We start from the raw sequence: 27,456 nt of genomic DNA, 5'->3' as shown, positions 1-27,456 counted from the left end.
TTATTATGTCATAGAAATTAGGGACCCTAAATCTAGGCAACATTAATGGCTTAAAACATTTGACACAATTGAGGAAGTAGCTAATGCATATAGCAAAGCTACAAGATCCATGTAAGAAATTGAAGCAAAAAAGAGGCTTTGACTTAGGAAACTCAATTCCATGCAATATTTGAAACATTTTACATTGTCCTAACTCATAATGCAATCAATTTCTAAAGTAGAACGATTTATGATTCAAGCCATAAAGACAACCCAAAATCTAATGGTTGTCTGTGAACAAATTCATTGAAAGCACTGGAAAATAATGTTGATTTACCAAACATTATTGTACATAATAGAAGACCTGACTATGATTACGTGTTAGATGTTCCTTTGTCTTTTGAAGACAACACGTGCTCAAACATGATCCACATGTTCAATCCTATTCCAATGATGGACATACTGTTTATATCTCACTAGTTAAATGCTGAGGCTTCTACTAAAAACCTTTCGAGTTCAAACTATGTTCAAAACAAGCATAATCTAGTAGTCATTAAAGGACAACTTTTTGAAAATTGTTCATGAACTATAGCTTATGGACAATAAATAAAGACTGGATTGCACAAAATTGATGAAGTGCAATGAAATTTTATGTACAAGTTTCACAACACCTCCTTGATTTCTTTGGGTCTTAAGTTGAACGCAATAGTAGCAAAAAGGATCCATAAAGCTTTTGATAAAATGTAATGGAAGATCATCAAATAAATTATTTTCCAAAATGTATCCAAATTCCATTTTAAGCACAGTGTGATTTGCATAAGGATTGCAAATGTAACATTGAGAACATCAAACCTCTTTTTAATACTTGCTTGTATTTTTGTAGTAGGATAGAAAAACAAGATTTAGAACTTGAAACTTTTTTTAAAAGGGCAATTTTCAAAATGTATCTTAATTCCATGTTGAGCACTCTTATTTTGCATAGTGATTACAAAAGCAAAATTGAGAGAATGAAACTTTTAAAAACTACCTTCTTTTATTATTGCACTACAACTAGAAACAAAGATTTAGAACATGAAACAAATTTTAAATACTTACTTGCTGAGGTGTTTGTGGTGTTTTGTTTCTTATTAGTTTCTCAAGCATCAATTGTTTATGTTTGTCATCATGTCTTTCTTTTTGACGATCTACTTTTCGTAATAAGGATTTCAACTCCGTTCAAAACTTGTTCACACGGTGATCAAAATCATTTCCTACTTTGAATCATATCTAGTTCCTGATACTTCACTATAATTCCTATCATTGCTTTCTAATTAGCTTCCAACAAAATACATTTCACTTTGACACTTTGTGTCGTTCCTAAATGCTACTTGGTTCTTCTTTATGGAAAGGACCTAATGGTTGAGCACATTTTAATAATTGTTATAACACTTGTTGATTTAATTTCCAATATTTTAGAGTGCTCAATGTTGATGATAACTACCTATGATTGAATGAAATGTGTTTCTTAGATTTAAAAAGTAGCCAAACATGCCATGCCTCATTATTGCACTAACAAAATATGACTCATTGATGATTGTTTCTAGATTCGATTATGTTGAATTTTTTACCATCAACATTTCGAATCACACTATGTGATTCATCATCAAAATGAAAGAAGAGAACAAAATATAACTTACTACATAAATATGGATCTAATATTTTTTCAAGCCTCATCACACCTTTACAAACAAAAGAAAAATGCTAATGTGTCATGATATTTGATAATGTATCTTGAAACCTTACAACGATCTTGGTTGGAAGAGGTAGAAGTATTAAGGTGCTCGGAGGGTTCTCAGTGAATCTTCTGAAAAACTAAAATAATAATTAAAAAATTTTCTGATCAGTTACGGTCTTACTAAACCCACATTTTGTCGGTTGTGATAAAGAACAGGTAATTTCAGACGACTATTATTCCTGTCGTTGGCAACGAAAGCGAAGCGCCTCTCTGCATTTCAGCATCAAATTCTCCCGACTTTCAAACAACACAACAGGCTACGATGAATGCTCCGGACCGCTATGAGAAGTTTGTGGTGCCCGAAGGCACTAAAAAGTATGTCACACCTATCTCCTGCATCTCTATCTAAAAGTTACAGTCTCCACCGAGACGCTCACACATAAATAGAAGCGTCTGTTGGGCTTTCATGCTGGCATTTACATTTGGATTTGGGTTTTATGCAGATGTTTAGTTGATATTTTTCTGTTGGATTTTACAGAGTAAGCTATGAAAGAGACATGAAGATTATGAATGCTGCAACTTTTGTCATTGAGAGAGAAGATCATACAGTAGGCAATGTTGTCCGTATGTAAGTAGTATTTCTACAGAGAGACATCCCTGTTCTCTACTCGCAAGATACATACAATATTACATAGGATTGGATTGGACGCAGCTACATCTGCACTAATACCGCGATCAATAAGATTAAGCTTTCTTGTTTATCTTCTTTTGGGTTTTTGATCATCCATCTTTTATTAAAAAATATAAAATTATCTTGTTTTTAAGTTTAGTTTTTTTTTTTATATCATTCATGGAGTTCAAATTTGTAGCGATGCCTTTCCTAGTCTGGATTTGATGAAAAATGATGTATTCTTGTTTCTAAAATTAATATTTAATGACACAAATTCATGAAATTTGATACATGCTCTCTGTTATTGTGCCCTTGTTATCTTCTAGATTAAGCCGGTTCAGGGTTCCTGTTTCTAGAGTTAGGTTTTTTTCGGACCTAAATTTGTTATAGATAATCTTCTTGTTATTTCATCGGGTATTGATTATCTCGTGGATTGTAAAGGTTCGGTTTTCATATAGGATCAATTTATGGCTAAATGCACAGATTCACAACGTGATTTGGTACTGACATTGTATGCACCCCACGCAACTACAACAGGCAATTGCACAGGGACCCAAATGTGCTTTTTGCTGGCTACAAATTGCCGCACCCATTGCAGTACAAAGTTCTCCTCAGGGTTAGTTCTTTGTTTGATTTTTTTCCAACTATCTAAGCTTCCAAATTAATAAGTGTGTTACAATCCATTTACGTTTTGTTTTTGTTTCAAGCAAAAATTTATTCTTGTGACTTTTGCATTAATAGGAAATCTTAAATTGGAAAAATATTCAAAGAAGCATTCAGATTGGGAATGACCGTTTTTCATTTAGGCCTATGTGAATGTCAGCATGTATCCATTTGCATAAGCACACATTGAAAATATTGTGGTTTAAAACAATATACTGAAACTGCAATTGGTGCCTCGATTACCAGATTCAAACTACAAGCCAGTCCTCTCCAATGCAGGCTTACAACTTGGCAATTGATGATCTCGATAAAGAGCTTGATTGTTTGAAGAGTAGCTTTGAGGTAGTGTTTATTTTTCTACAGTTTATATTGTGCTCACTCTCAGGAAATCTAGTTCCGAGACATTAGTTGTCAATAATTCTTATTTGGTAGCCAATACATTTATGACTGCTTTACTGGTATGGCGTATTCAGCTCTTACAGGAAATGATAGTGCCACTATTCTAAAGTAACTGAATCATCATTTGATTGATATTAAGCAATCAATGTGCTCAATAAAGATGGATTGAGCTGGCATTTACTCTCTCAGCCACAAATTCATTGCAATCTAAGGTGGCAGAGGCAGAATATTTGAGCTGATCACCTTGTTGTCTATTTCTGGATCGATGATCTGAATAAAGAGCTAGACTGCTTGAAACATGGCTTCAAATGGCGCTCATTTCACTTTGACTGGATCACGCAGTCACATGATAATTAGGTCACATGTATTAGAATACTCTTTAAAGTGATTAAGATTCTTGTTTAGATTAGTTTTGTTACACTGTGCTTCATAGGTTATAAGATGACCAATTTATCTTGACTTTAAAAACCTCAATCCTTGTCTAAAAAACTTATATGTTGGAGTTCAATGTGATAGTGTAGATGTTTTAGATCATTATAGAGATGTGGAACTTGTATCAGAAAGCTTAGTTCCTTGATTATTTCATGCTTTGTGTTTTTATTAATCCTGAAAATGTTACATATTCACACTGTTGAATTTTTACTTGGCACCCATCACAAATTGGCAGACAATTATGGTTTAAATTTCAGATTGGAGATTAAACTTTTTTTATAATTTAAAGAGGGATTCCATCGGGGTGGTCCTCATCCACTGAGACTTGAACAATATTACAGGGACTGTCAGACGAGAAAATCCTACCAAGAAACAGAAGCTTAAATCAGGGTTCCCATGCAGTAAACAACCAGAAAAAGATAATGGATAGGCTCCAAAAATTAATACAGGCCAGCAAATCGAAAACAGAGAACAACTAGAAAATCAAGAACGAGAAAAAACAACCCAGAGAAGAGACAATGAGGAGGACCAGAGCCACCATAGAGTACTTTCCCATCAAATCGGCAAGCTTGGGAAAGTGGACACTGAGGATAACTTCTAGCCATTTCCCTATGCAAAGGATAATCCCAACTACCAGTTCCAAAAGGGTTAAAGAGATTGTAACCTGTAACATCCCTTGTGAATGCATTACATGGATATTTTCAAGGTCCAAATTGAAAGTTTGGATACAACAAGGCGGAGGTGAACAGCTAACGGCTCCTTGCTGATAATGTGAAAATATCAATATGATGCTAGTAAGTCCAAAGCAGAATGAGTTTAGGTTGAGGGATCTGAAGCTGGAGCCGAGAAAGGCTCCTCGCAAAAGCAAGAAATTCCTCACTTGACACACATTTATCTATTTAAAATTTTAGCTTCCAAACCTGCAGGAAGTTCTTCCAAATGGAGGCTATACTCTGCAGGTCCCAAGTAACCCAAGCCATCTCGTCTAAGAATGCATTTTGTCAGAGAGAGAGAGCCTAGGGGTGAGGAGTTAAAAGCTACATTAAGACACTTGTCTGACACATCCCCACAATGAAGAGGGTCATGGGATTTAGATTTTTCCCTACCATCAGAATTGGAGAATGTTTTCAAGAAAAGGCCGGCTCAGATGGTCACCAACAGCTGCAGAGGATGCAATGAAGACAGAGTAGACAAAAAAAACTGGATGATGCAAGGGCACAAAGCCAAGGAGGAGGTAAATGGTTTAAAACAGGCACCACAACAAGCCAGCAGTATCTCATTGCCATCCCCCAAATAAATAAAACACTGCGACCTCCTTCACTACACTCAAAGTTGAACAATCGTTACAACTGAGAAATCAGTAAGCAGTTAACGGGGATAATGATTATTAATCAAACATAAAATTGAAAGGACCAAAACTGAGATTTTTATGCTCTGTATATAGTATATACCATAACAAAGTACATTTTAAGAGCATTGATATATAAGAAAACTTACACTTATTGTGAGCTATCAAATGAGTCAAGTAAGCTAGTTGTAAAGTGGCTGTATGAAACTTTAGACCATTATAAAAACTTGAGGAATAAATGGAATCAGTTACCTTGTTAGTAGAGAAGGATTACACTATAGGATTTTAAGAGTTCTTCAATTATGGATAATGTGCACACATTTTAATTACATATAGGACTATATATATATATATATATTTGTGGAAACAAAGCCTGTAGGTTAATGTTAGAATCAGTCCCTATAGTCCTTTGGCTGATCAAGAAGAATTTATAAGGGAACGATAAATATAAATGCCCTGTTTAAAAGAGTATCTCTCTACCAATCACATGCAATTCTATCTTCAAAATTGCGTGTTACCTACAAGAAGTGCACCTTCATATTATTCTCTGATGATTTCTCAAGCTGTTAATTGACTTCTCTCAGACTAGTTTAGAAAACTTTGTATTTCACCAGTCCTTGAGAATGTATTCTTGTCAACATATTTTCTTTTACTATATTTAAATAAACATCTACACAATCGCATTAAATGTTTGTGCACTAGGTATTGTAACTTACATGAGGCGATTGCATGAAGAATTTGTTATATTATGGATTTTGAGTTTCAAATGCATTTTCTTGAACTGTTGTTTATACCCCAGAATGATGAGTCAGTGCTTTGGCATATTTCTCGAGTTTATGTTCAATATTTGGTTTCTGTCCTGAATGAAGTGTCATATGTTTGTTATCTCAGTTGGGAGTTGTTGAAACTTTGCTTCAGTGAAGTGTTTTAGAATATTGGGTTGTTTTGTTGATGTCTCAAATCTAGAGCTGTTATACTATAGTCTGAATATTAAGTTTTTGGTTGATAGCTTCAACCAAGTGTTCATGATTTTTTTGTGACATTAGTTTGTGGCCTCAACCTGGCGCCGTTGTGAAATGTTCCCCTTCTGTAATGGGATTTAATAATAAACTAGTATAGACATCTTAAATAAATCTATCTAAAGAAATGCCGATAATATCTACTACAAAATGATTAAAACTTAATTTACTACATCCTAAACTATTTATATTTCCTTTATCTCCATTTTTTTAGCAACTTAAGTTTTTTATTTTAATTTCTAAAAAAATTTGATGATTTATATCTCCAAAGATTATAATTTTAACAAATATTTTGTGTGGTGTATGCTAAACTATATTTTTAAAATATATTCGGTTTATAATAAAATTTTAAGTTTTGATGTGTAGATGGTTGTCAAATTTAACCTAAAAAGATAAAAGTTAACATTAATACACACACCATCTCACTCCACCCTTTCTGCCATTGTAGAATGCCCATCTGCATTAATTAAAATATTGAAAAATAAAAATATAATATAGTATAATTAAAATTTAATTAAAGTTCAATGAATGGTCAAAATGCATAAAATGAAAGATTGTGACTCACGGAAGAACAAGATATATAAGGGAGATCATTTCCTTCGGAGGAGATCATAGAATCAAGGAATATATTAAATCAAATGCGGAATGAAGTGACAATGGAGCATATGAATCAAGGAAGGATTAATAGAAAGGAATATGAAGAAGATAAGGAAGTGACTATTTCAAAGGGTAGAACATATGGAAGGTTGTACTCTTTCAAATGGAGGCAACTTTGAAAGGTTGTGACTCTTGCAAAGGGCAGATATGAGGAAGAGGCGTAACTTCTCACATTGAAACATATAAAGGGGAGAAGGTTTCAATCAATGAGGATGTGGAAGAAAGATCAATTTGGAAAATAATTCATTATTCTTAAAAGGCAGCAATGGAGGGAGGCAACTCAATTCTTATATAAGGTAGTGACCCTTTCACCAATAAAGTACAAATGGGAAATCATTTCAAACATCCAAGAATCACTTATCAATCATCACTCACCAATGCATCAAATCAGGTTTCACTCAATCATGACTAATCACTTTTTGAGTCAACAGTCATTCAGTCACCATTCATCAATATATCAAATCATCAAATCAAATGAAATCATTCAGTTATCTATCAATTGTTGACGTCTAGAATAAAGGAATCAAGTAAATGAACCAACAACAAATTGTTCCATCAATTCAATCATGCAAACCTCCATCCTTCAAACATCAGGTATTCAAGCATCAACCATTCTATCATCAAATCATTCAAATATTAATTATTAAAATATCAAGTCATTTAAGTATCATTAAAGCATACACTCGTTAATCCTTCAAGAAATTATTATATAAAGCAATAAAGCAACCAGGGATACTCTAGAAAACTCCTTGAGCAATCAATTTTGAATTTAAGGAAGTGCATTGCAAATTGCCAAATAGGATGGATAATCCACGTTCCATGTCCATGAGAGATGAGAGGATTGCCCCCCTCTCATACTCGTTCCAAGTATGCCACCTTGAGTTAGAATGGACGATTGACCTTCCATGCTTGTGGGCCAAGGGGTGGAATGGATGGCCCACCTTCTGTTCCCTTGGGCTTGATCAAGGAGGATGGCCCCTCTCCAAGGTGGGCTAGGAGTTGTAAGGATGCCCTCCTTCCCTTGCATACGCTCTGCAATTTTGAGGAGGAACCACCCTAATATTGCTATTTGCAAGTATTTCTAAGAAGTTCACGATATGAATTGCTATGACAAGTATGCTATGATGCATTGATCCTAATAATGGTGCTATGATTAATTGATCTTGGACAAGACAGTCTAAAGGATAGTTATTACAAAAAATCAAGATAAGTTATATTTTTGAATAATTTGTAGAATTTTAAGTAGAATATTATAATGAAATGTATTCAGTTGTGATATTTTTTTTAAACAAATATTTTGCAAGTCTCATCTTAAGTTGGAATTGTTTTTTTACGGAAAAACATATATTTAAGAAAAACATATACTTTTGTATGGAAGAACCCAAAGCAAATCTGAACTGAACACCAAAAATTTTTGAATGAATTTTGAACCTGAATCTTGAACCCAATCCAAACTAACAACTCAGGTCTTTAACTAAAACTCTTTGTATACATTTTCTACAAAGAACAAAAGTCAAAACTGTTGTGGACATAGTGACTTGTACACAAACTCATGATGATTGGAAGTAACTTCTCATCATTATAACACAATCACTATTCTTATTAGTCATGGCATGTCTATTCATGTGAGATTCCGATGTATATGTACTTGACTATTCACTATAATTTTACACACTGGGTGGTGATTGTCCACCTAATGATTTATCTTCGCTAACTCACTAATAATGACGAATCACTAATCTTGTTGAGAGAGAGTCTCAGCTTCAGTGGTTTTTTATACATGTTAATGAGTTCTCTATGAGGGAGAAGTTTGAGTGCAATCCCTTAAATGACTTCTTCTTTGTGAGGGAGAAGTTTGAGGTGCAATCCCTTGTTAACGAGTTCTTCTCCACGAGGGAGAAGTTCGATGTGAAAGCCTTTATTCCATCCTTTGGGAGTAGCGATGGTGGAAGTCATGTGTGGGGCTCCATGACTTATTTTTTTGTTCTTTCACCCTTTTGGGAGTAGCCTTGACGAATATTATGCTAAGATGACAATACTATGTTGTGAAAATCTGTGGTGAATTTCTTATCAACATTATTTTGCTACAACTTCTTGTGGTTGTCATGCTATGAGTTATGAATGATCTCTCTCTTGCTAAGAGGGAGTGTTAAAGAGGTAGCTGAAATAGAGCTCCTTTCATACTTATGATAATCTGTTTTGAGCTATTTCAGAAATACACTTGTGATAATGGACTTTGTTTCTTTACTCATTTGAGACTCCTCTAGTGTATGTTCGTGCCTGTTGTTTGTTACTTCAAATGCTTGTATTTCTTCTGGATGTGAAGTGTCATTCTGTTGTTACTATTTCTTCTTAGCTAAGAGTTTTGTTCCTTTATTGACCTCTAGGAATATGGTGACATGACATCGTGGTTGTTATTACTTGACAACTTGTTTTCTTTGTGATGAGTATCGGCAGGTTGTGATTTTGTAGATTGCCATTTGTTGATTTTATTAATTATCGTAAATGCTTTGCAAGTATGTTTGGTGTTTGTAATCGTTATCCCTTGACATTCCTCATGCATCTCTTCAGCTACTAGGTAGACTTTTTGGTTAATCAAAAGGAAGCAAAAAGACTTGAATGCATCATTCATCGTTTTTTAATTGGGTCTCAGTGTGAAGATCATTTTTGGGCAAAGAATTTTGTGTGTTTCGTCAGAGTTCTTTGGTCTTTTAGAATGTTTGATCAGAATATGATAATTGATATATATTTTGTTTTTACTGCTAAACATCAAGAGTGTCGTGAGATGGTAGGGTGATTAAATCAATAATGAAAGTAAAGGCGTTTAGTTGTGGGTTTTGGGTAGTTAGGTAGTGAGGAGATGTGTCGGTTGGTCTTCCCAACCAACTGACTACTATTTAAGAATATTTTAACTGGAATGATACACTTGTTTTTGGTAATCAATAAAACATATTGTTTTCCCTCACCAAGAATTGGTATGCCTATTATCGGTAGTAAATTTTTATGTGATACTGGTAACATTAGATTTATGTTTTAATATACTATCTAATAGCCATTCTACATTTTGGATTCGTTGCCTAAGTTCGATCTTGGAGGTCATATATCAGATAAGATGGAGTAATGAGCAAACCATTCCCTCCACAAGTACAAGTCACAAGTCACAAATAGTGACGGGAAATAGGAAGAAATAACAAGCAAAGATCAAGTGACATGAGATCTGGTGGTGGCTTGGAAAGTTTCTATCAACGAGTATGTGCAAAGGAAAGCCCGAGAAGGTTCCACCAACAATGTACGTACTTCTTGGACAAATCCCTTTGTTATTGGCAAGAAACTTGCTACGTGTGGAGTAAGAAAGAGCCAAAGTACAAAGAGAGCGGAGAAGGCAACAAGTACTTCAATAATTTGCCGCAAGAAGTACATGGGAACTCCAGGAGTAGGAAAATCCAAGGAGGATAATGAGGCAATAAAATAATTCATGCCCCTAATTCCAATTAAGAACTGAAGGCGAGTATGAGAAGAAGAAACCGAGGGGGAAATTGCCCTACAACAGATTCTACCCAATAGGGAATAGGAAGAAAGACATCGCCATTTAAGAGGATTTGTTAACCAATCCCAAGGTCTAAACTAAATTGAAGAGAATCTAATTGAAAACACAATAAAGGGTATAGCCAACTTAGCAATCTCAAAAGGATGGGGAAGGAAGGAGGGGTGGACAGGCCCTGAGCCTCGATGTGTAAGGAGCATCGATTTATACAAGAACAAAGCTCTAGTCAAGTAGAGGGGGAACTAGAGGGAGAAAAAAACCATCTTGACAAGAAGGAACACCATCTCAGTAGGGGGTAATATTGTCCCAATAGGAGGGAACGCCATCCTGACAGGAGGGAACAACCAAAGGAGTGGGAGAACCAGGATGGCCACATAAAAGAAAAAACTTCCTAGATTCATAGCAGAAGGATCATGAGACCTTGTAGGACATTGAAAAACTTGCATAACCATATAGTAGATGAATGGAGAGAATGATGTCGATGAATGGTTAAAGGCATTTCTTGCCATCCTAAAGGGTATGGCTATTGACTAGTACATAGATTTGGAGGCTAGGAAGAAGGATCTCTGCACAACCTTCGAGGAAGAACTTAGACTCTTACAGGATGACGACGAGATAGTAACAAAAATACACAATACAAGACAAGGGAAAAATGAATATGTAAGAGCATATAGTGGGAGGATGGAGTTGATTGGGAAATTAGACAATAAACCAGCAGATGGGTTAAAGTAAAGATGGCTTATTAAAGGGCTAACCCCATCCCTACGTAGAAAAATGAAAATAGTACCACCATTATCCTTTGTCGACGCCTACATTCCAGCTATGAATATAGAAAGCGAAAACAAAACTTCTAAAGGGAGAAGGCATGGAAGCGAAAGCGGGAGTTTTGAAGAAAGTGAAGATGAGTCAAACTATCCAAGCATTGAGAAAAGACATGATGACGATGATGAAAGAAATGGCAGGAAACAAGGAGGAGAAAAGAGAAGGAAAAGAATTATGTACCGATTGTGAAAAGGAAGGACACAAAAAACACATGCCCTAGGAAGGCATTTTGTGACATATGTTAGGTATTGGGGCATTCAATCCAAGATTGTCCCTATAATTTGAAGGCCCAAAATGCTGAGGTATTTTTTACACATGGGGAACAATCCACATCACCTTCTACTCCACGAAATACAAACATGGAAGTATCACTTAGGGGTATCAAAATAACAGGAGGGGAAGCAATAACAACAGTAATAATAACATGCCCAAGAGCTAAATCTAGTATGACTCCAGGGGACACCCCATGATACAATGCAAAAGATGGAATGAATGGGGACATTTTGCTCGGGATTGCCATCATGGAGGACAAAATGGAGGAATGCTTTGTAAATGGTGCAGACCAGGTAACCACGAGGATGCCAATTGTCCTAGACAAAAAGGGGTGGACATGTCGGAGATTGTAGAACTAGGGAGGGAAGTACTGGCCATCACAAGAATGCAAGTTAGGAAACTCACATATCTTGATACAGGTACAGAGAAAGAGAGATTCGAAAAAGCCATGAGGATATCCAAGACACCATGGCAAAGGAAGGAAAAGAAAGTACGTCTAGACTCCCATCCACTAGGCCTATACTAGAAACTAACATCATAAAGCAAGTACTAGAGGCCATTGTTCTTGTGACGATTGCTGGTCTATTAGAAACATTACCTCAGCTGCAGGTGGCAATAACACAAGGATGAAGCACTAAGGAAGAACATTCGAAGGAAGATGGAAAGGAGGAAGCAAAAGTGGGAAAAGACACAAACACCTTATTCACCATAGGAATGAGGAGGACACCTGCCGTTGTAGAAATGGAGATAATGGGGTGCAAGTTGACAATACTATTGTAGATAAAGGCTCTGGTGTTAATGTCCTCCTTGAGGAAACTTGGAAAGCTCTAGCAAAACCAACCCTTTGGCCACCCACATTTTAGTTGGTGGGAGCAGACCAACATGGAATCAAGCCTATAGGGACTCTAATGGGACAAAAGTAGTGATTGGCACATAATTTTTCCTAGATATTGTGGTGGTTACTTTGGAAAAGAAGGGATATGATGCATTATTAGGGAGAGGATGGTTAGTCACAACAAAGGCGAACCATATTGGAAGAAATATACCCTTTCTATGGAAGTAGATGACTGAAAGTACACAATAGACTTAAGGAGCCAATCTGTAAGTCAGGAACTTGCATTTGACTTGGAGGCGGAGGGAGAAGATGGTGAAGGAGTTGAGCTAGATGAAGAAGGCATTCTATGGTTAGGGGAACGCTCCGAAGATGAAACAAGTCCCCTCAATGGCCTATTCCATTGGCAAATGGGGGACTATGAAGTGTTTTAACCATAATGTAATATGTTGCAAATCCAAGAGATGGAATCTTAGGAAGAATACCTAGGGTGTTATAAGGAGTACAAGGAGGGTACGACTACCCTTGATGACACCCCAACACACCCATTCGATAAGGATAGAAAAACAAATTATGAGGATTATAAGTTGGAGAAGATGAATCTAGGGGAGGAGAACCACCCTAAGGAGATTCTCATAGGAGATGTTTGGGATCTAGTGTTGAAAACAAATAGCCTCTAGAATCTTCCTCGATTATAAGGATGTGTTTGTACAGACGTACAAGGACTAAAATGGGGTCTCACTAGAAATTGTGTGTCGATCGAATACCTTTGGTACTTGGAGCAAGACCATTACACAAGAGGCCTTATCGAATGAAAAAGAATTATGCGGCCAGAGTTTAGGAGATCACTAAGATGCTTGATGCAGGCATGATATTCAAAGTGCAAACTAGTGAGTGGGTGTCGCCCATAGTTATATCCTCGAAAAAAGGTGGGAATCAAATCCAGATCTGCGTAGACTTGAGACATCTAAATGTGGTAACATTAAAAGACCCCTTTCTAATCCCATTTACTAACAACATCTTAGAATAAGTGGTTGGCCATGAGATGCACTCTTTCTTGGACGGGTTTTCGGGATATAACCAAATCAGCATTGCGGAAGAGGACAAACTAAAAACCACATTCATAGTTGAAGATGGCATGTATGCATACAACAAAATGCAACACACCTGTTACCTTCCAGAGAATCATTCTACACATCTTTGATGGGATGTTAGTAGGGAATTTCAAAGCCTTTATGGATGATTGGTCAATCTACAGTGGCAAGGAGTACTACTTGAAAGCCATTGGAGAGTGCATGGAATGATGTCGGATGGCAAGGCTAGCATTGAATCCAAAGAAATGTAGAGTCATGGTTCCCCAAGGCAGATTTCTTGGCCACATAGTATGCAGGGAATGATTAAAAACATACTCAAACAAGATCAAAGTCATTCTTGATATGGAAGCACCTTTAGATGTGACTAGCATCAAATCATTCTTTGGGCATGTGCGGTACTATAGGACGTTCATAAAGGGATTTGTGGAAGTATAACTACTTGTGGAAAAATTAACCAGGAAAGGGGAGCATTTCCCATGGGGGAAGGAACATGAGGAGGCTTTTTAAGAATTAAAAAGGAGATTGGTGGGATCCCCAATTCTCATATACCCATATTGGAACAAAGAGTTCCATGTCTATGTAGATGCTTCCAACTATGCAATAGGTACCATGCTGGCACAAACTGGATAGGAGGGATTGGATCATTCGACGTACTTTGCAATGGGCTACTTTCAAAATGCCAAAATAAATTACAACACCACGGAGAGAAAAGCACTAGGTATGGTTTATGCAGTTCAAATTTTTTGACATTACTTATTAGCCACTCATTTTAAATTTTTTGTTGATCATCAAGCTCCCATGTAGTTGGTTAACAAGCCTATTATCCAAGGAAGGGTAATCCTCCTTCAAGAATTTACTTTCAAAATAGTAGTCCGTCCATGAAAGAGCCATGTGATTGCAGATTAGTTGTCCAACATAAAGTCTAGAGAACTTGCTGGAAATAGAGTGAACAAGGATTTCCTAGATGCTCATCTATTCCAAATTGTTGTACTACATCATTGGTATGAACATATTTGTCAATACCTATCAACTTCTACCTTTCCCAGAGAAATGCCCTGGGACAGAAAGGAGAAAGATTGCATTGAAAAGTAAGACATTCGAGCTCATCATTGGATTATTGTATAAAATGGGGCATGATGAGGTACTACACAGATGTGTGATGGAGGAGGAGACTTTGGGAGTAGTGAAGGAGTCTTACGGAGGTTTGATGGGAGGCCATATGAGCTCGGATGCAATAACCTGAAAGGTACTACTAGCTAGAATCTGGTGGCCTACACTTTATGCGAATGCTCGAGAATGGGTTCTAAGTTGTGATACATGTCAAAGGTTGGGCAAAACCCCTCAAGAGAGATTTCATGCCTCTGTTTCTCTCGGAACCACAAGAGCTATTTGAACGTTGGGGTTTTGACTTTGTGTGCCCTCTGCCTACTAGCAACACTCACAGATGCAAATATGTAGTGGTTGCAACAAAGTACCTCACAAAATGGGTGGAGGAAAGGGCACTTCTTGACAACACAACGCTAAGTATGACCAAATTTTTCTATGAACAAATAGTGACTCGGTTTGGCACTCCTCCAGATAACAAGTGACAAAGGAGTACACTTTGTGAGCTAGGTATTTAGGACAATGACAAGTGAGTTTAAGGTTTTCCATACTTTTTCTAATCCATACTACCCTAAGGCCAACAGACAAGCCAGAGCTACAAACAAAGTACTGGTGACCATTATGTACAAGACATGGAGTTGAAAAAGATTGAGAGGAGAGGCTTCCAACAGTCCTATGAGCGTATTGGACTATCTATAAGGCCACCATTGGGCAAATCCCTTTTCACTTAATGTATTGGCACGAGGCCGTAATGCTTGTTGAGTATATAATTCCAAGTCTAAGAGTGGCAGTTGAACACAGGTTTGGGGATATGTAGAGCCTAAGAGAAAGATTCAATGTTTTCATAAAATAAAATTGGACGAGAGAAGGACTATGGCTCAATGGGCTACCGAAGTAGCACAATGGAGGCAAAAGTTTTGGCATGATAAACATATGAACAGAATGAAGTCTCAATTGAGGCAACTTTCACTTAAGTACAATGGCAAGAATGAAATAAAGCCTCACATGTGCAAAGTACTATGGTTGGGGCCATATAGAATAACAGAAGTAGGGGTGAACAAAGCAAAAAAGTTAGCAACTTTAGACAATAACCCCTTAAAAGGCCCAATTGATGGGTCCAAATTGAAACTTTATAAGGAAAGGAGAGAGACTTTTCATATTTATTCCATAGAAATAAAAGGAGAAATAGAAAAAGGGAATATACAAAAGCAAAACTTGGAAAAGAATGGGCAAGGTTATAAATTTATTAACGAGTAGGGGAGAAGCAAAAGAAAGAATGAAAACTCAATATGATAGCCATGAGGAGAAACCAAGTGTACGGGTGAGTAGGGAAACCAGGAGGAAAATCACATCACCGTACGATGTATTGATAGGTAGAAGCAAAAGAAAGAATGAAAACTCAATACGATAGCCATGTGGAGAAACTAAGCGTACGAGTGAGTAGGGAAACCAGGAGGAAAATCATATCACCGTACGATGTACCAATAGGCAGTGTACGGATGAGATAGAGATAGGAATTTCCATACGATGTACAGACCCGAAAAGGGTACAACACTTGATACGAACAAAGCAACAACAAATCCCATACGAACAAAGCAGGGACAAATTTCGTACACAAGATTTTGTGCATCGTATGAATGACAGATTGCAAGATCGCACGAGTGTTGAGTGACGTATGGACGACAACTTGCAGGAGGAACGTATAGACAATAGAGTGTGATTTCGTACATTGTATGAACGACAGAATACAAGGCCGTACGAGGGCAAGAAGAATCCATGCGGGGAAAGGAACCTAGGAAATTGTATGAGGGTCAACATGTGTAGAAAAAGGGCATTTGGGGAACAAATAGAATTAAAGCCACTTGGAGACTTAAATGGCATCATAAGATGATGAAGACAAGCATAGATAACCCCAAGAGGAAAAGTAATTGATTCAAGAAAAGACAAGGCTTTGTAGGTGAGGTAAATGGCATCTGCTACTAAGAAGGACAAAGGGAAGAGCACAAAAAAATGCCAATGCCACATTTGAAAGCGTGATAGGAAGCGAGTGTCAGACATGTTGGGAGAATGCAAAGGAGAACCATATACTGAAGGAAGCCTTACGCAAGACAAAGGTAGACAAAATCATCTTTATGCCCATTTTTGATTTGAAAGAGTTTGATCCTATGTTGAGAACTATGGTTGATGGATATGACAAGAAAGGGCATAGATCTGTAATTTAATATTTTCAGCAAACCCTTACTATTTCATAGTCCCCAAAAGAGATAAACAAAGTATTTGGGGTCCCTAATAGAGCGTAGGATGCAGCAAAAATGCCAACAAATGACAATGAAAGTAAACAAAAAATAGCTAGGGCTGCTATGCAGGAGTGATCTCACAGAACAAGAACGGGACAATATTTTGAGCAAGAATAATAGTCGGGGGCTAAAGAAAGCATTTATAGAAAATGAAGAATAGAGGTGCATTGTGGACTTAGTGAAGAGCTGCACATTGGACATTGCCGTCTGGATGTTGCCCATAGTGAATGGGTTGAATTTAGGAAGGGTTTATAACTGCGCTCAACTCCCTTCAGAAAGGTTAAGGGAATTTTTGTAGCTGAAGCATAAGATAAGATAAGATAATAATATTAATGTCTACGAGAAACCATCAAGGTTTATGGGACTGAGCATACAAACATAAGAGCCGGCCAAGCAGAAGCACCAAACGGTGACTGAGAAGAACAAAAGCAAGAAACATGCCCCATCATGCTATAGTTTTTTTTTTAAAAGTGGTTCGAACACAAGTAGCCGCAGAGCATATAACATTTGTACCAGCAAATAGGGTGGAACCCTACAAGTCAGCCATAGCACATTGCTTTCATATGGATACATTTGGAATAAGCACTACAGGGGGAGAGCCAAGGAAGAAGAAACTAAGGTGTACATGGTTGCATAGGAGGCTTCTATCCAGACATAGAGCACTGGTGAGGAGGATAGAAGTTCAAAAGAAGGGGCAATTATAGAAGCATCATCCTCTTCCTTAGAGTCAGGCGGCCAAGAAGAATCCTGGTTAAGTCACATCAAAGGCACATTAAGGAACGTCCCATTCCTCCTAGAATAGACGACCCGTTGCCTAGAGCTGTACCTTACTACGCCAAAATTCACAGGGATGGACAAATGCAAGAAGGTGATTGTATCGAGAGCTAGGGAGAAGGTTGTACACGTAACATTCGTACAGAGGGAGTCCGTATGAAGGACACAAAGATGAAGCATGCATAAGAGACAAAGGGCTGCACACGTATGAAAGATCTCTATACGAAGGATATGACAAACATGGAACGTATGAAGCATACAATGGAATACATATGGAAGTCCGTATGGAGGAGATGACAAACAATACGCATTTGGAAGTTCGTACAAAAGAGATAATAGAGATAGGCCGTACGGAGGTGGGAGTGCATACACAACCAGTAGAAGAGGTTCGTACAATGAGTAAGGAAGGAGAAATGAGTAGACAAATAATTTCTTAGTGGGGGGCAAAGCGAATGCCCATTTCAACAATTGCCAATTTGATCTCCCCAAATCCGCGGTCCTAGACTAACGTGATAGACCTTTGGTGCCACAAGAAGGCTGCCCATACAATGAAAATAAATACACTAGAGGGCATAGAAGTGTTGTAGCCTATTGCATTGGTAATGCAATCTACAGGAAAGAAAGGAGTCCCAAGTACCTGTGAAAAGTGCATGGGAGAAGCAGGAAACAGGAAAGAGTCATCGTAAGGGGAGGACACAGTACTGGAGGAGGCTGATAGACTACTTGAGAAATTTGAGATCAGTGCAAAAGATGTGCCTCCACCTTCACCAACGTTATGAGAAGCGGAAGGCTAAGTCAAACTAGAAGCTCAAAGCAAGCAATTGGAGGTGAGAGGGACAGAACTGGAGGCACTCTCATTAGAGGGAAAAGCTGAAAAACTTCTGAGAGACCTGCAAGGAATGGAGCAAACTGCTAAGGAGATCATTAAATAGGCTAAGGGGCAGAATTTAGATGCCATAATTAGGGCCACAATGTCCCTTGCCAATTTTATGAAGAAAGATTGTCATGCAGACTTGAGCGCACTTATGCTAAGTGGGGCAAAGCACAGTGAGGCAGCGGAAATATGGAAGAATGGAAGCTTCATATCACCTATAGAGCAGTTCAGTTGCATGCAGTCACTTGCTCAAATGGAGGAGGCCTTTAAGGGAACATTCCTAGAATTCCAACAAGAAAAGGAGTCATCTAGAAGGATGAGGAAAGAATGGGAAATGGAGAAAGCATCAATGGAGGAGAAGTTGGCAGCAGTTGAAAAGGATAGGATGGAGGCATTGTGATTACTGCAAGGGGTCCGAGCCAAACAAATGGCAGCAGAATGAGATTTGCGACTCTTGTGGCAGCACACATCCACTTCAGGGACATCCTCACACCCTACATCTTGAGTTTTGGTTTTGTTAATAGTCAGGTAGTCCTTTGGAAGACGACTTCTTTTTTTGGGGGGGATAATGTAGGGTGGTTAAATCAATAATGTAATTAAAGACGTTTAGTTTTGGGTTTTGGGTAGTTAGGTAGTGAGGAGATGTGTCGGTCTCCCTAACCAACCAACCACTATTTAAGAACATTTGAACTGAAATGATGTACTTGTTGTTTTTGGTAATCAATTAAATTTACTGTTTTCCCTGGCCAAGAATTGGTATGCTTATCATTGGTAGTAAATTATTATGTGGTACTGGTAACATTAGATCTATGTTTTAATACACTGTCTGGTAGCCATTCTACAGAGATATACATATCATGTTGTCTTTATTCTGTTATTTACAGTCAAGAGCTCAATCTGTGGATAAATGTATAAGGCTTATATTGAATGTTTAATGTCTTCAATCATAAACCAGAAATCAGTGTATTGGTTTTGAGAACTCAGTAAATGGATTATAATTTTGTGGGCTGGGTTTTTCACCCTCATAAGGGTTTTTCCAGGATAAGTCTCCTGTTTTCTTTATTATTTTGTGCGTTACCTTTCCGTTAATTCCAATTGCTATATTCTGGTTCTATATTTAACAAATTCCACTAGTTGTCCTCCAATTATACCTCTTTCAGGCTAGTAAAATTTCATGAATCCTCCAATTAAAGCTGATATATCAAACATTCTCCGAAACTGCGATATCAACCACCTTTATCATCAATGACAACCTTTCCAATAATCTCACTCTAATATCAAATGGCCATATTTGCAACAATATCGCTTCTTGAACAAAATACAATAACATCAATGACAATATTTTTAACAACTTCTAAACTTGGACATCAACAACCTTTATCATCAATGAGAACATTTCCAACAATGTCACTGTAATATCGATGACCATATTTGCAACAATATCCCTTGAACAAAATACACTGATATCAATGACAATATTTCCAACAATGTTGCTTGAACAAAAATACACTTTGACATCAATGACAATTTCTTGAACAAAGTACACTTCGACATTGATAACAACATTTCCAATAGTTTTTGGCATTGTTAAGTGACCATACTTGTTATTGTAAATTTGTAGGCATGTGCTTTGACATTAGCACTGACCATCCTTACAGAATTTGTCATACTCTAATATCGTGAGTGGCGATCTATAACTTTTATTTCAATACCAATATGGCTTCCCATCTATCTTAGCTTTTGGACTTGAGTAGAACTTCTTTCGGGCATAGGGCATGTTTTTGGGTCATGCAGTTGGCATTTTTTTTGGAGCGTCTACTTATATGCTAGTGGTTCAATCCTAAGTTATTGGCTCAGATGTGGGTATGAGAAGCCAATATGTGGATGTGTGGAATTTTTTTGTTGTTGTTTGGATGCGATTGGATATGCATGCATGTACAAATTAATTTGTTCGTAAAACTAATTCATTTGACGGTATGATACTTCATAATTGGTCAATGCCAAATGCCAAATGCCAAAAATAAATTTCAAATGGCAATCGACAGTTCAAAATTTACAAATAAGTCATATCCACAGATGCATCCATGAATCCACCCACACCACCCAGACTGCAGGAGGTGCATCCTGCAACTTAGGTTCAGTGATTTGTGGGTGGTTGTCCTTTTCTTTATTTTATTGTACTTATTTTAAATTCAGTACTCTGCTGCCTTGGCTTTTATAAGAATTGTAGGCTCCTGCTTTTTGTTTTGGAAATAATTTTGTATTTTCTCTGTGGTATTTTATGGCAAATATGAGTATACTGATAGTTATTGCATCCATTGATGAGTCAACTTTTTAGTCCTACAGTCCTACTGGTTAGCTCTCTAATCTATATAGATTAGGGCTTATTGTGGTCAGTGCATCAATTCCCATTTGTATATATTAAATAGAAGTAACCAACCTCTGAAATAAGCAATGAAATTTAGTTTGTCACAATTGCTTCCTGTATTAATGTAACCACACTCTTTCTATTTTACTTAGTGGGAATAAGATACATTAAATGATATTCATTCTCTCTTTCATGGGACAGCTGGGCAATGCTTTATTTTAATAATGACAGGGGCTAATTGTATTGTTAAGTGGCATTCACAAACCTTAATGCATAATTTATATCATCCACTCTATATTTAACCCAGGTGTTATTAAAATAACCACTTTATTTCTATACTTCCTCTGTCTTTCCACAAGTCCAAATCAGGGGAGCTTATCTTATTATGAGGGGAATTACTCCTTTCCTCATCATTTGCCAAAGGTTGTGTGTCATTGCATCATCTTGATGTTTCAGTTTGGTGGTTTGACCCAGTCACTATGTGTAGCACTAAATAATATTTGTGTTGCACATCTAGTTTTTTGCTGTGCAGCACTTGGTTTTTGAGATGGTATCTCTCACTAGCTCTTGAAATAATTAAGTTGTTGAAACTTCAAAAGTCTAACATGATGAAGCATTGGGTTCATTTCATGTGCAAAACAGTTTAGGCAAGGTATTACTTGTCATTTGTGTTATAAATTTTTACATTTATTTGAAATGAATGGATTCTCCTCCAAAAAATCACTCTTACACTTTCTAGTGGAACTAGCCATTACATGAATTAACCTTAGTCCTGCAAATACTTCTACAACATCCAGATGCCAGACACTGGCAACCAAATATATATTTTGTTTGAACAAGACAACCTACTTTGTAAATTATCTTTGACATCTAGAGTCATTTGATTTGCCTTAGTCTTTCTTCATTTATAATTTTTAGATCACTGAAGAGATTCTTCCATTGTTTGATTGTCCTTGTACCTTTAGCTCACTGTTGAATTACTTTCACTTGCCTTAAATAAAGTTGACCAAGTAGTTTGAAACCATGGATGCATCATTGAACCGCAATAAAAACATCACTAAGTGAATGGTAATGTTAACTTGTCTGATTCCAGCATTGTCAAAATTGATGGAATTCTTGTGGATATGGTACTCTAGTTGCTACCAATCTTCTCCTTAATTAGGCTGACACTTGGACCGATATTCTTTAGATAGGTAAGTGAGAGAATCTATGGGGGTCCTTACATGTAAAAAGGAATCTAGGACACATCCATTAAAAATGAAGAGCTATAATTTGTCGAAGACTGCTGAAACTATTGCCAAAGAAGCTTGATCAACCTTGATCCTTTACTAATAGAATCCGGGAAAACAACTTCAGCCAGAACTAAAAATCTCAGAATACATCATAAACAATCTCATGAAAGATCAAACCAAGCTTCACCATGCAATTGAATGAAATCAAATGCATACAAAGAGAAAATTCCTTCTCACCTTTGGGACAAGAGAGCCTCTATAGTTCATAGAGAAGCATCGCCAACTCAATCTGGAGCTTTGAACCTTGATCTGGACACTTTCAGTTTTGACTTCCTCTAATGCACTTTGTAGTAGTTCCACTGTTAGCTTTGCTCTTTTTGACTAGCCATTTGAGAGATTTTGATCCCATGTCCCCATGTGGCTGCTTAAGTCTATTTTGTGCTAAAAAATAAGCATTAGAAGTGCTCCCATGTAATTTTTCAATTAGTGCAAAAGGATAATTTGGAATCTTTACTTGTCATGGAGCAGCTGCTACTTAACAATGAAAAATAGGCTGTTTAAAAAAGGAGGGTGTGAAATTAAGCAGCAACTGCATACTAAAAAAAGGCCAGCTGTCTTCAAAGTTTCCCCCTTCTCCATTTCACGTTCCCCTCCTTTTCTTTCCCTCTACAATTTGTGTGCATATATTATTCTAAATAAAAATAATTTACTTTTCATGTTTCACCTTCCATGCTACAGAGATTGTATAGTTCCTGGAAAGTATTTTAGAGATGGTATAATTTTCTATATGCCTTTTCTTTGAATTACTTGTGTGTTGGAATTCTGAAATTTAAACATTTTATACCTTGTTTGGACCAAAGTATTTTTCAATTGTAGTGAGCATCATTCAATGATAGTGAGCCACTTTGGTTTGACCCTGCATTTCTTTTTATTGAACTCCATTCAACCTTTCATCTTCTAAGAAAAAATCTATAATTTGTTCAGATACATGGCCCCAACTCCCAATATATGGATTCACAATATGAAGGTTTTGAACGGAATTATGAATAAAGACCTCATATATATCTATTTGGAAAACATTGTTTGCACAATGGTTTTGATTCTGCAGGCATAAATCTGGTTTCAATTATTATTTCAAGCGCATAACATTCGCTTCTTTAAATCTCCCTGCTTGAGATTCCCTTAGGAGGAGGATCCTGGTAAACATGTTTTGCGTCGATAGTCTCATCAAAATTATAGTCACTGTTCTTTTACAAGACCCCATGGAATCAAAATCCTGTTAAATTATGATTAATGAATGTCCAAACTCTGTTTGTTAAGAACCATGACATAACATATTTTAGGATATTAGGATATTTAGAAATTATTAATAGTTAAAAAATAAATTTTATAATTGAGGAAATTAATTTTAATTTGATGTTGAAAAAAAAAGCAGAATCATTATTATTCGTGGGGTCATCTCCTCCACAAAATGCTTCTTAAAATGTTGAACAGTGGCTGCTAACCAAAATAAGCTTAGAAGCCACGTGGGGATGTGCACTTAATATCTTAGAGGAAGCTAAATTATCCGCATCCAATTCTTCTTTCACAAATTGCAGGTCCTTAAAAACACACCTCTCTTCAACTTAAAAAGTGTTAGAACAATATCACCTACTTATCAATATCTTAATAGGGAACGGTCAATAATAATGTAAATAGTCAGTTTAGAATCTCATAGTTCAGTTTTCTTAGAGTCTACCATTTTTAGATTTCCAGTTTCTTTTAACAACTCTTGCTATGTAACTGCCCATAAATGTTCCTCATTTGTTCAATCATAAACAAGCAATTACATGGCTCAATTTGTTTCATGGTCTTAGAGTGGGGAGAAAATTTGTTTTTTCTAAAACTTTCGAATGAAAATTTTGAAGTCTTTTGAAAAATGAACTTTTTTCAGTGATGATTTTGTGCCTAGGTCTTCTTTCTTGCAAACATTTGTCAGGTTGCTTTCCTGTTGTGCCTACATCTGCGTGTATTCTACCCGTGCAATGCCATTTTTTCTCTTTTCATGTGCTTTTTAGGGTCATCTCTTTTTCTGTTGAACTTACGACAGGACTTCTTTGCGGCTTGTCTTTGATATTCTTGGCCCTCACAGCTCGCGCTCAAGCTTCTACTCGCATGACCATTTCTATGGTTGTTTTGCAAGTTGAGATGAGATTCCTTTTTGGTTGTTAGCCTGCATTCTTTTTCCTACATTTCACCTCCTTTTGCCCGCAGTTTCGTCTCATTCTACCCACGCTTTTCATTTTCTGGTTCGTGGTCTAAGCTACTTTACAACTGACACAATTTGAAAGCTGAAATCTGCATCTGTTATGAGTTTTTTGGTGGTGTTCTACTCAATCACTCTCAGTGCTTTGTTCAACCAGAAAGCTATGGTTTTATAAAGGTTTTGTAGGCATCTCTCAGCTAGGGCACATCATTTTGGGGTGTTTATTTTGTCCACGACCAGGTTACTAAACCCTCTGTTACAATCTACCATTTAATTTTTTTTTTTTTTTGGGTTTTCAGTGAATTTTTTTGGGCACTCCAACTTTTTGTGGGTTGTCTTAAAATCTTTGCTTTGGTTTTTTGCTTCAATATCTGTGCTAGGGTTTCAGTTTTGGCCTTGGAATTCATGCCGAAGAACCTGATTCTGTTTTCAGTACCTTGGATTTTTGTGCCTTCACTAGTTTGACCTCAAGGTACGTGATGGTGTCTTTGACAAATATCAGGCTTGGAAGTCAGAAATTCAATGGCAAAAATTATAACACCTGGAAGCAGCGCATGCTTACTATCTTTGAGTATTGGTTTCTTGGTGTAGTTGTTCTGGATACAACTACACATCTTAAAACTGCTGGAAAGGATTTGGACAAATGGGATGAGTGCAATTGGGAAGCTATCATGGTCATCAAACTCTCTGTCATTGACGATTATCTGCCACAAGTGCCTTAAAGCAAGTCTGTTGCTGAGATTTGGAAGCATCTGAAAGTTCTCCATGAAATGTCAGATAGGAGCTTTGCGTTCTTTCTTAAGGACATGCTCTTTTCAACTATGATGGCCAAGAGGGCATCTCTAAAAGATCATTTGACAAGGATCAAGGACATCCATGATCAGTTTGAGGCAATTGGAAGAAAGATTGAGGAAGAAAATCTGGTGGTCAGTACTTTGGAAAGTGTGCCAAAATCTTATGAGCATTTCTATGAAATGCTCAACATTAGTTCAACTAATGTTGAGCTGAAGTTTCCAAATCTCTGCAACAAGCTTCTACAACAAAAGGATTGTTGGAAGCAACAATTTGGTAGTACTAGTTCAGCCTCCACATGATAAACATTCAAAATCTTCTGCTAAGAACAAATTGAAGGCTCAATCTTTTCGGCCAAAAGGCTCTAGTTCTTCTCAGGACAACTAGAAGTAAAATAACATTCAGTTTAATTATTGCCATAAGTATGGTCACATGATGATCAATTATCAGCTTATACTTGCTTTTCAGCAAAAGAAGCTGGGAGGGTCTAAATCTAAAGCAAATGTTGTAGAGCACTTTGATAAGAAAGAATCTGCTTTGTATGCCTTTATGGCTAAAAGGATTGCAGATCTAGTGAAATCTTCTACTTGGTATATAGATTCAAGAGCTTCGTGGCATTTTATTCATCTAGTGATTTTACTTGGTATTTAGTAATTTCTCTCCTTGGTCTCTCTTGCATTCTGATGATGGATCATGGAGTGTGATCTGAAATGTTAATGAAAAAACTTGCACAGAGTCAAATCCATAGGCATTTACACTATACCTATGGATTGTAGAAAATTGATAGATATTATTTTACTCATCGACGAGATTGGTTCACAAAATTTAAACCATTCTCTGATTCAAAGGTCTTTGGAAAAGGAGAGCAGTATATAGTTGTTGGTAAGGGCATTGGGCAAATTCAATTTGCAGGGAGAAATTTAATATTTCTCAATATATACCATGTTCCAGAAATGGAACTTAATCTTCTCTCAATCAGCCAGATCATGGGGCACTCTCCCCAGTTGGATATCTTTTTCAGCTCGCACACCTGCAACAGTGTTGATAGGGAGACTTTTACTACAGTGGCTATAGGACTTGAGGATCATGTTTTATATAGACTTGCTGATTCTGGTGATTCTTAGGAGCATGCCATGGAAACTAAGATTATTTCCCTCAACGAATTTTGGCATCAAAAATATGGGAACTTGAATGTGCACTCTCTCTTAGTTATCTCAAGAGTGTTTTGTTACTAGTCTATGTGAGATCCAAACTCAAAAATATGGAGTTTGTGGAACTTGTCAAGTTGGCAAGCAACATCGGACACCATTTTCTAATGGTGTTTGTTGGTGAGCATCCAAGGGTACTTGAGTTGGTTCATGTTGATGTGTGGGCCAATAAACATTCCTTTTGTTCCTGGGTCCTAGTGCTTTTTATCATATCTTGATGTTGATTATTTCAGTAGAAAAACATGGGTGCATATTCTTCTTAAGAATAAATTAGATGGGTTCAATATATTTTGGCAGTATAAAGCTCTAGTTGAGAAAGAGTAGGTTCTCTGATTGTTACTCTAAGGTTTAATAATGGGGGGTTTGTTTATTTGACTTCTCTACTTTTTGTGCTACCCCTGACATTAAGTGCCAACTCACATACCATACGCCTTTCAATAGAATGGTTTTTTTGATTGTAGAAATTGTACCATGACTGAAGTGTTTCGTTCTATAATGAAGCATAGAAATCTTCTAAGAAATACTAGGCTGGTGCAACATTTTGAATTGGCTACCTACATAGGCCGTTAAGAAGATGACTCTTGAAGAAGCCTGGTCAAGATGCAAGCCCAAGGTGGGCGATTTGAAAGTCTTTGGTTTGGTTCAATAGCTCATTCTAGAAGCTAAGCGTGGCAAGCTAGATTCCAAGAGGTAGAAACTTATTTGTTTACTGGTCACAACAACAAGCACAAGGCATACAAGTTGATTGACATGGAGACAATGAAATGGAGACAAATCATTTCATATTTAGTTGTAATGTTGTGGTTGATGAGACTATTGGTTTATTTCTTTCTACTACCAGTCTTGAGGATTAGCTTGTATAGGTGTCTGATGTGGGTGCTCGTCTTCCTTTTGGTTCCTGTGATGGGAGGGTGTTAGATGATTTTGACTGTGAAGAGGAGTTTACCATTCATGATATAGCACCACTTGATTTTCATCAAGATCTGCATATAGATGATTTTTTCCTGGCTTCCCTAGATTTTGGTACTAATACCCTTCGGTGAAATGGTGGGCCAAGACGATAGGAGATCTTCATTGTGATGAGTTCATTGAGAGCAGATCAACTCATAGAAAGAG

General features: G+C 37.0%; 1 protein-coding gene across 1 annotated transcript in view; it reads left to right on the top strand.

The window, feature by feature from the left end:
- The first annotated feature begins 1,869 nt into the window (after nt 1-1,869).
- The window catches only part of LOC149569575 (DNA-directed RNA polymerases II, IV and V subunit 11-like), a 36,978-nt gene continuing 11,391 nt past the window's right edge, over nt 1,870-27,456 (top strand). Inside the window, exons 1-4 of the mRNA XM_089822258.1 lie at nt 1,870-2,068; nt 2,232-2,321; nt 2,901-2,979; nt 3,273-3,368. Of these exons, the coding sequence (XP_089678384.1) occupies nt 2,016-2,068; nt 2,232-2,321; nt 2,901-2,979; nt 3,273-3,368 (318 nt within the window). The 5' untranslated portion in view covers nt 1,870-2,015. The remainder of the gene's footprint in view (nt 2,069-2,231; nt 2,322-2,900; nt 2,980-3,272; nt 3,369-27,456) is intronic.

Source organism: Cupressus sempervirens, chromosome 3 (genome assembly GCF_028749045.1).
Source record: "Cupressus sempervirens isolate cs-2001-9-10 chromosome 3, ASM2874904v1, whole genome shotgun sequence".
NCBI lineage: Eukaryota > Viridiplantae > Streptophyta > Pinopsida > Cupressales > Cupressaceae > Cupressus > Cupressus sempervirens.
Note: the sequence above shows the minus strand (reverse complement) of the source record. Positions and strands in the feature narration are given on the sequence as shown.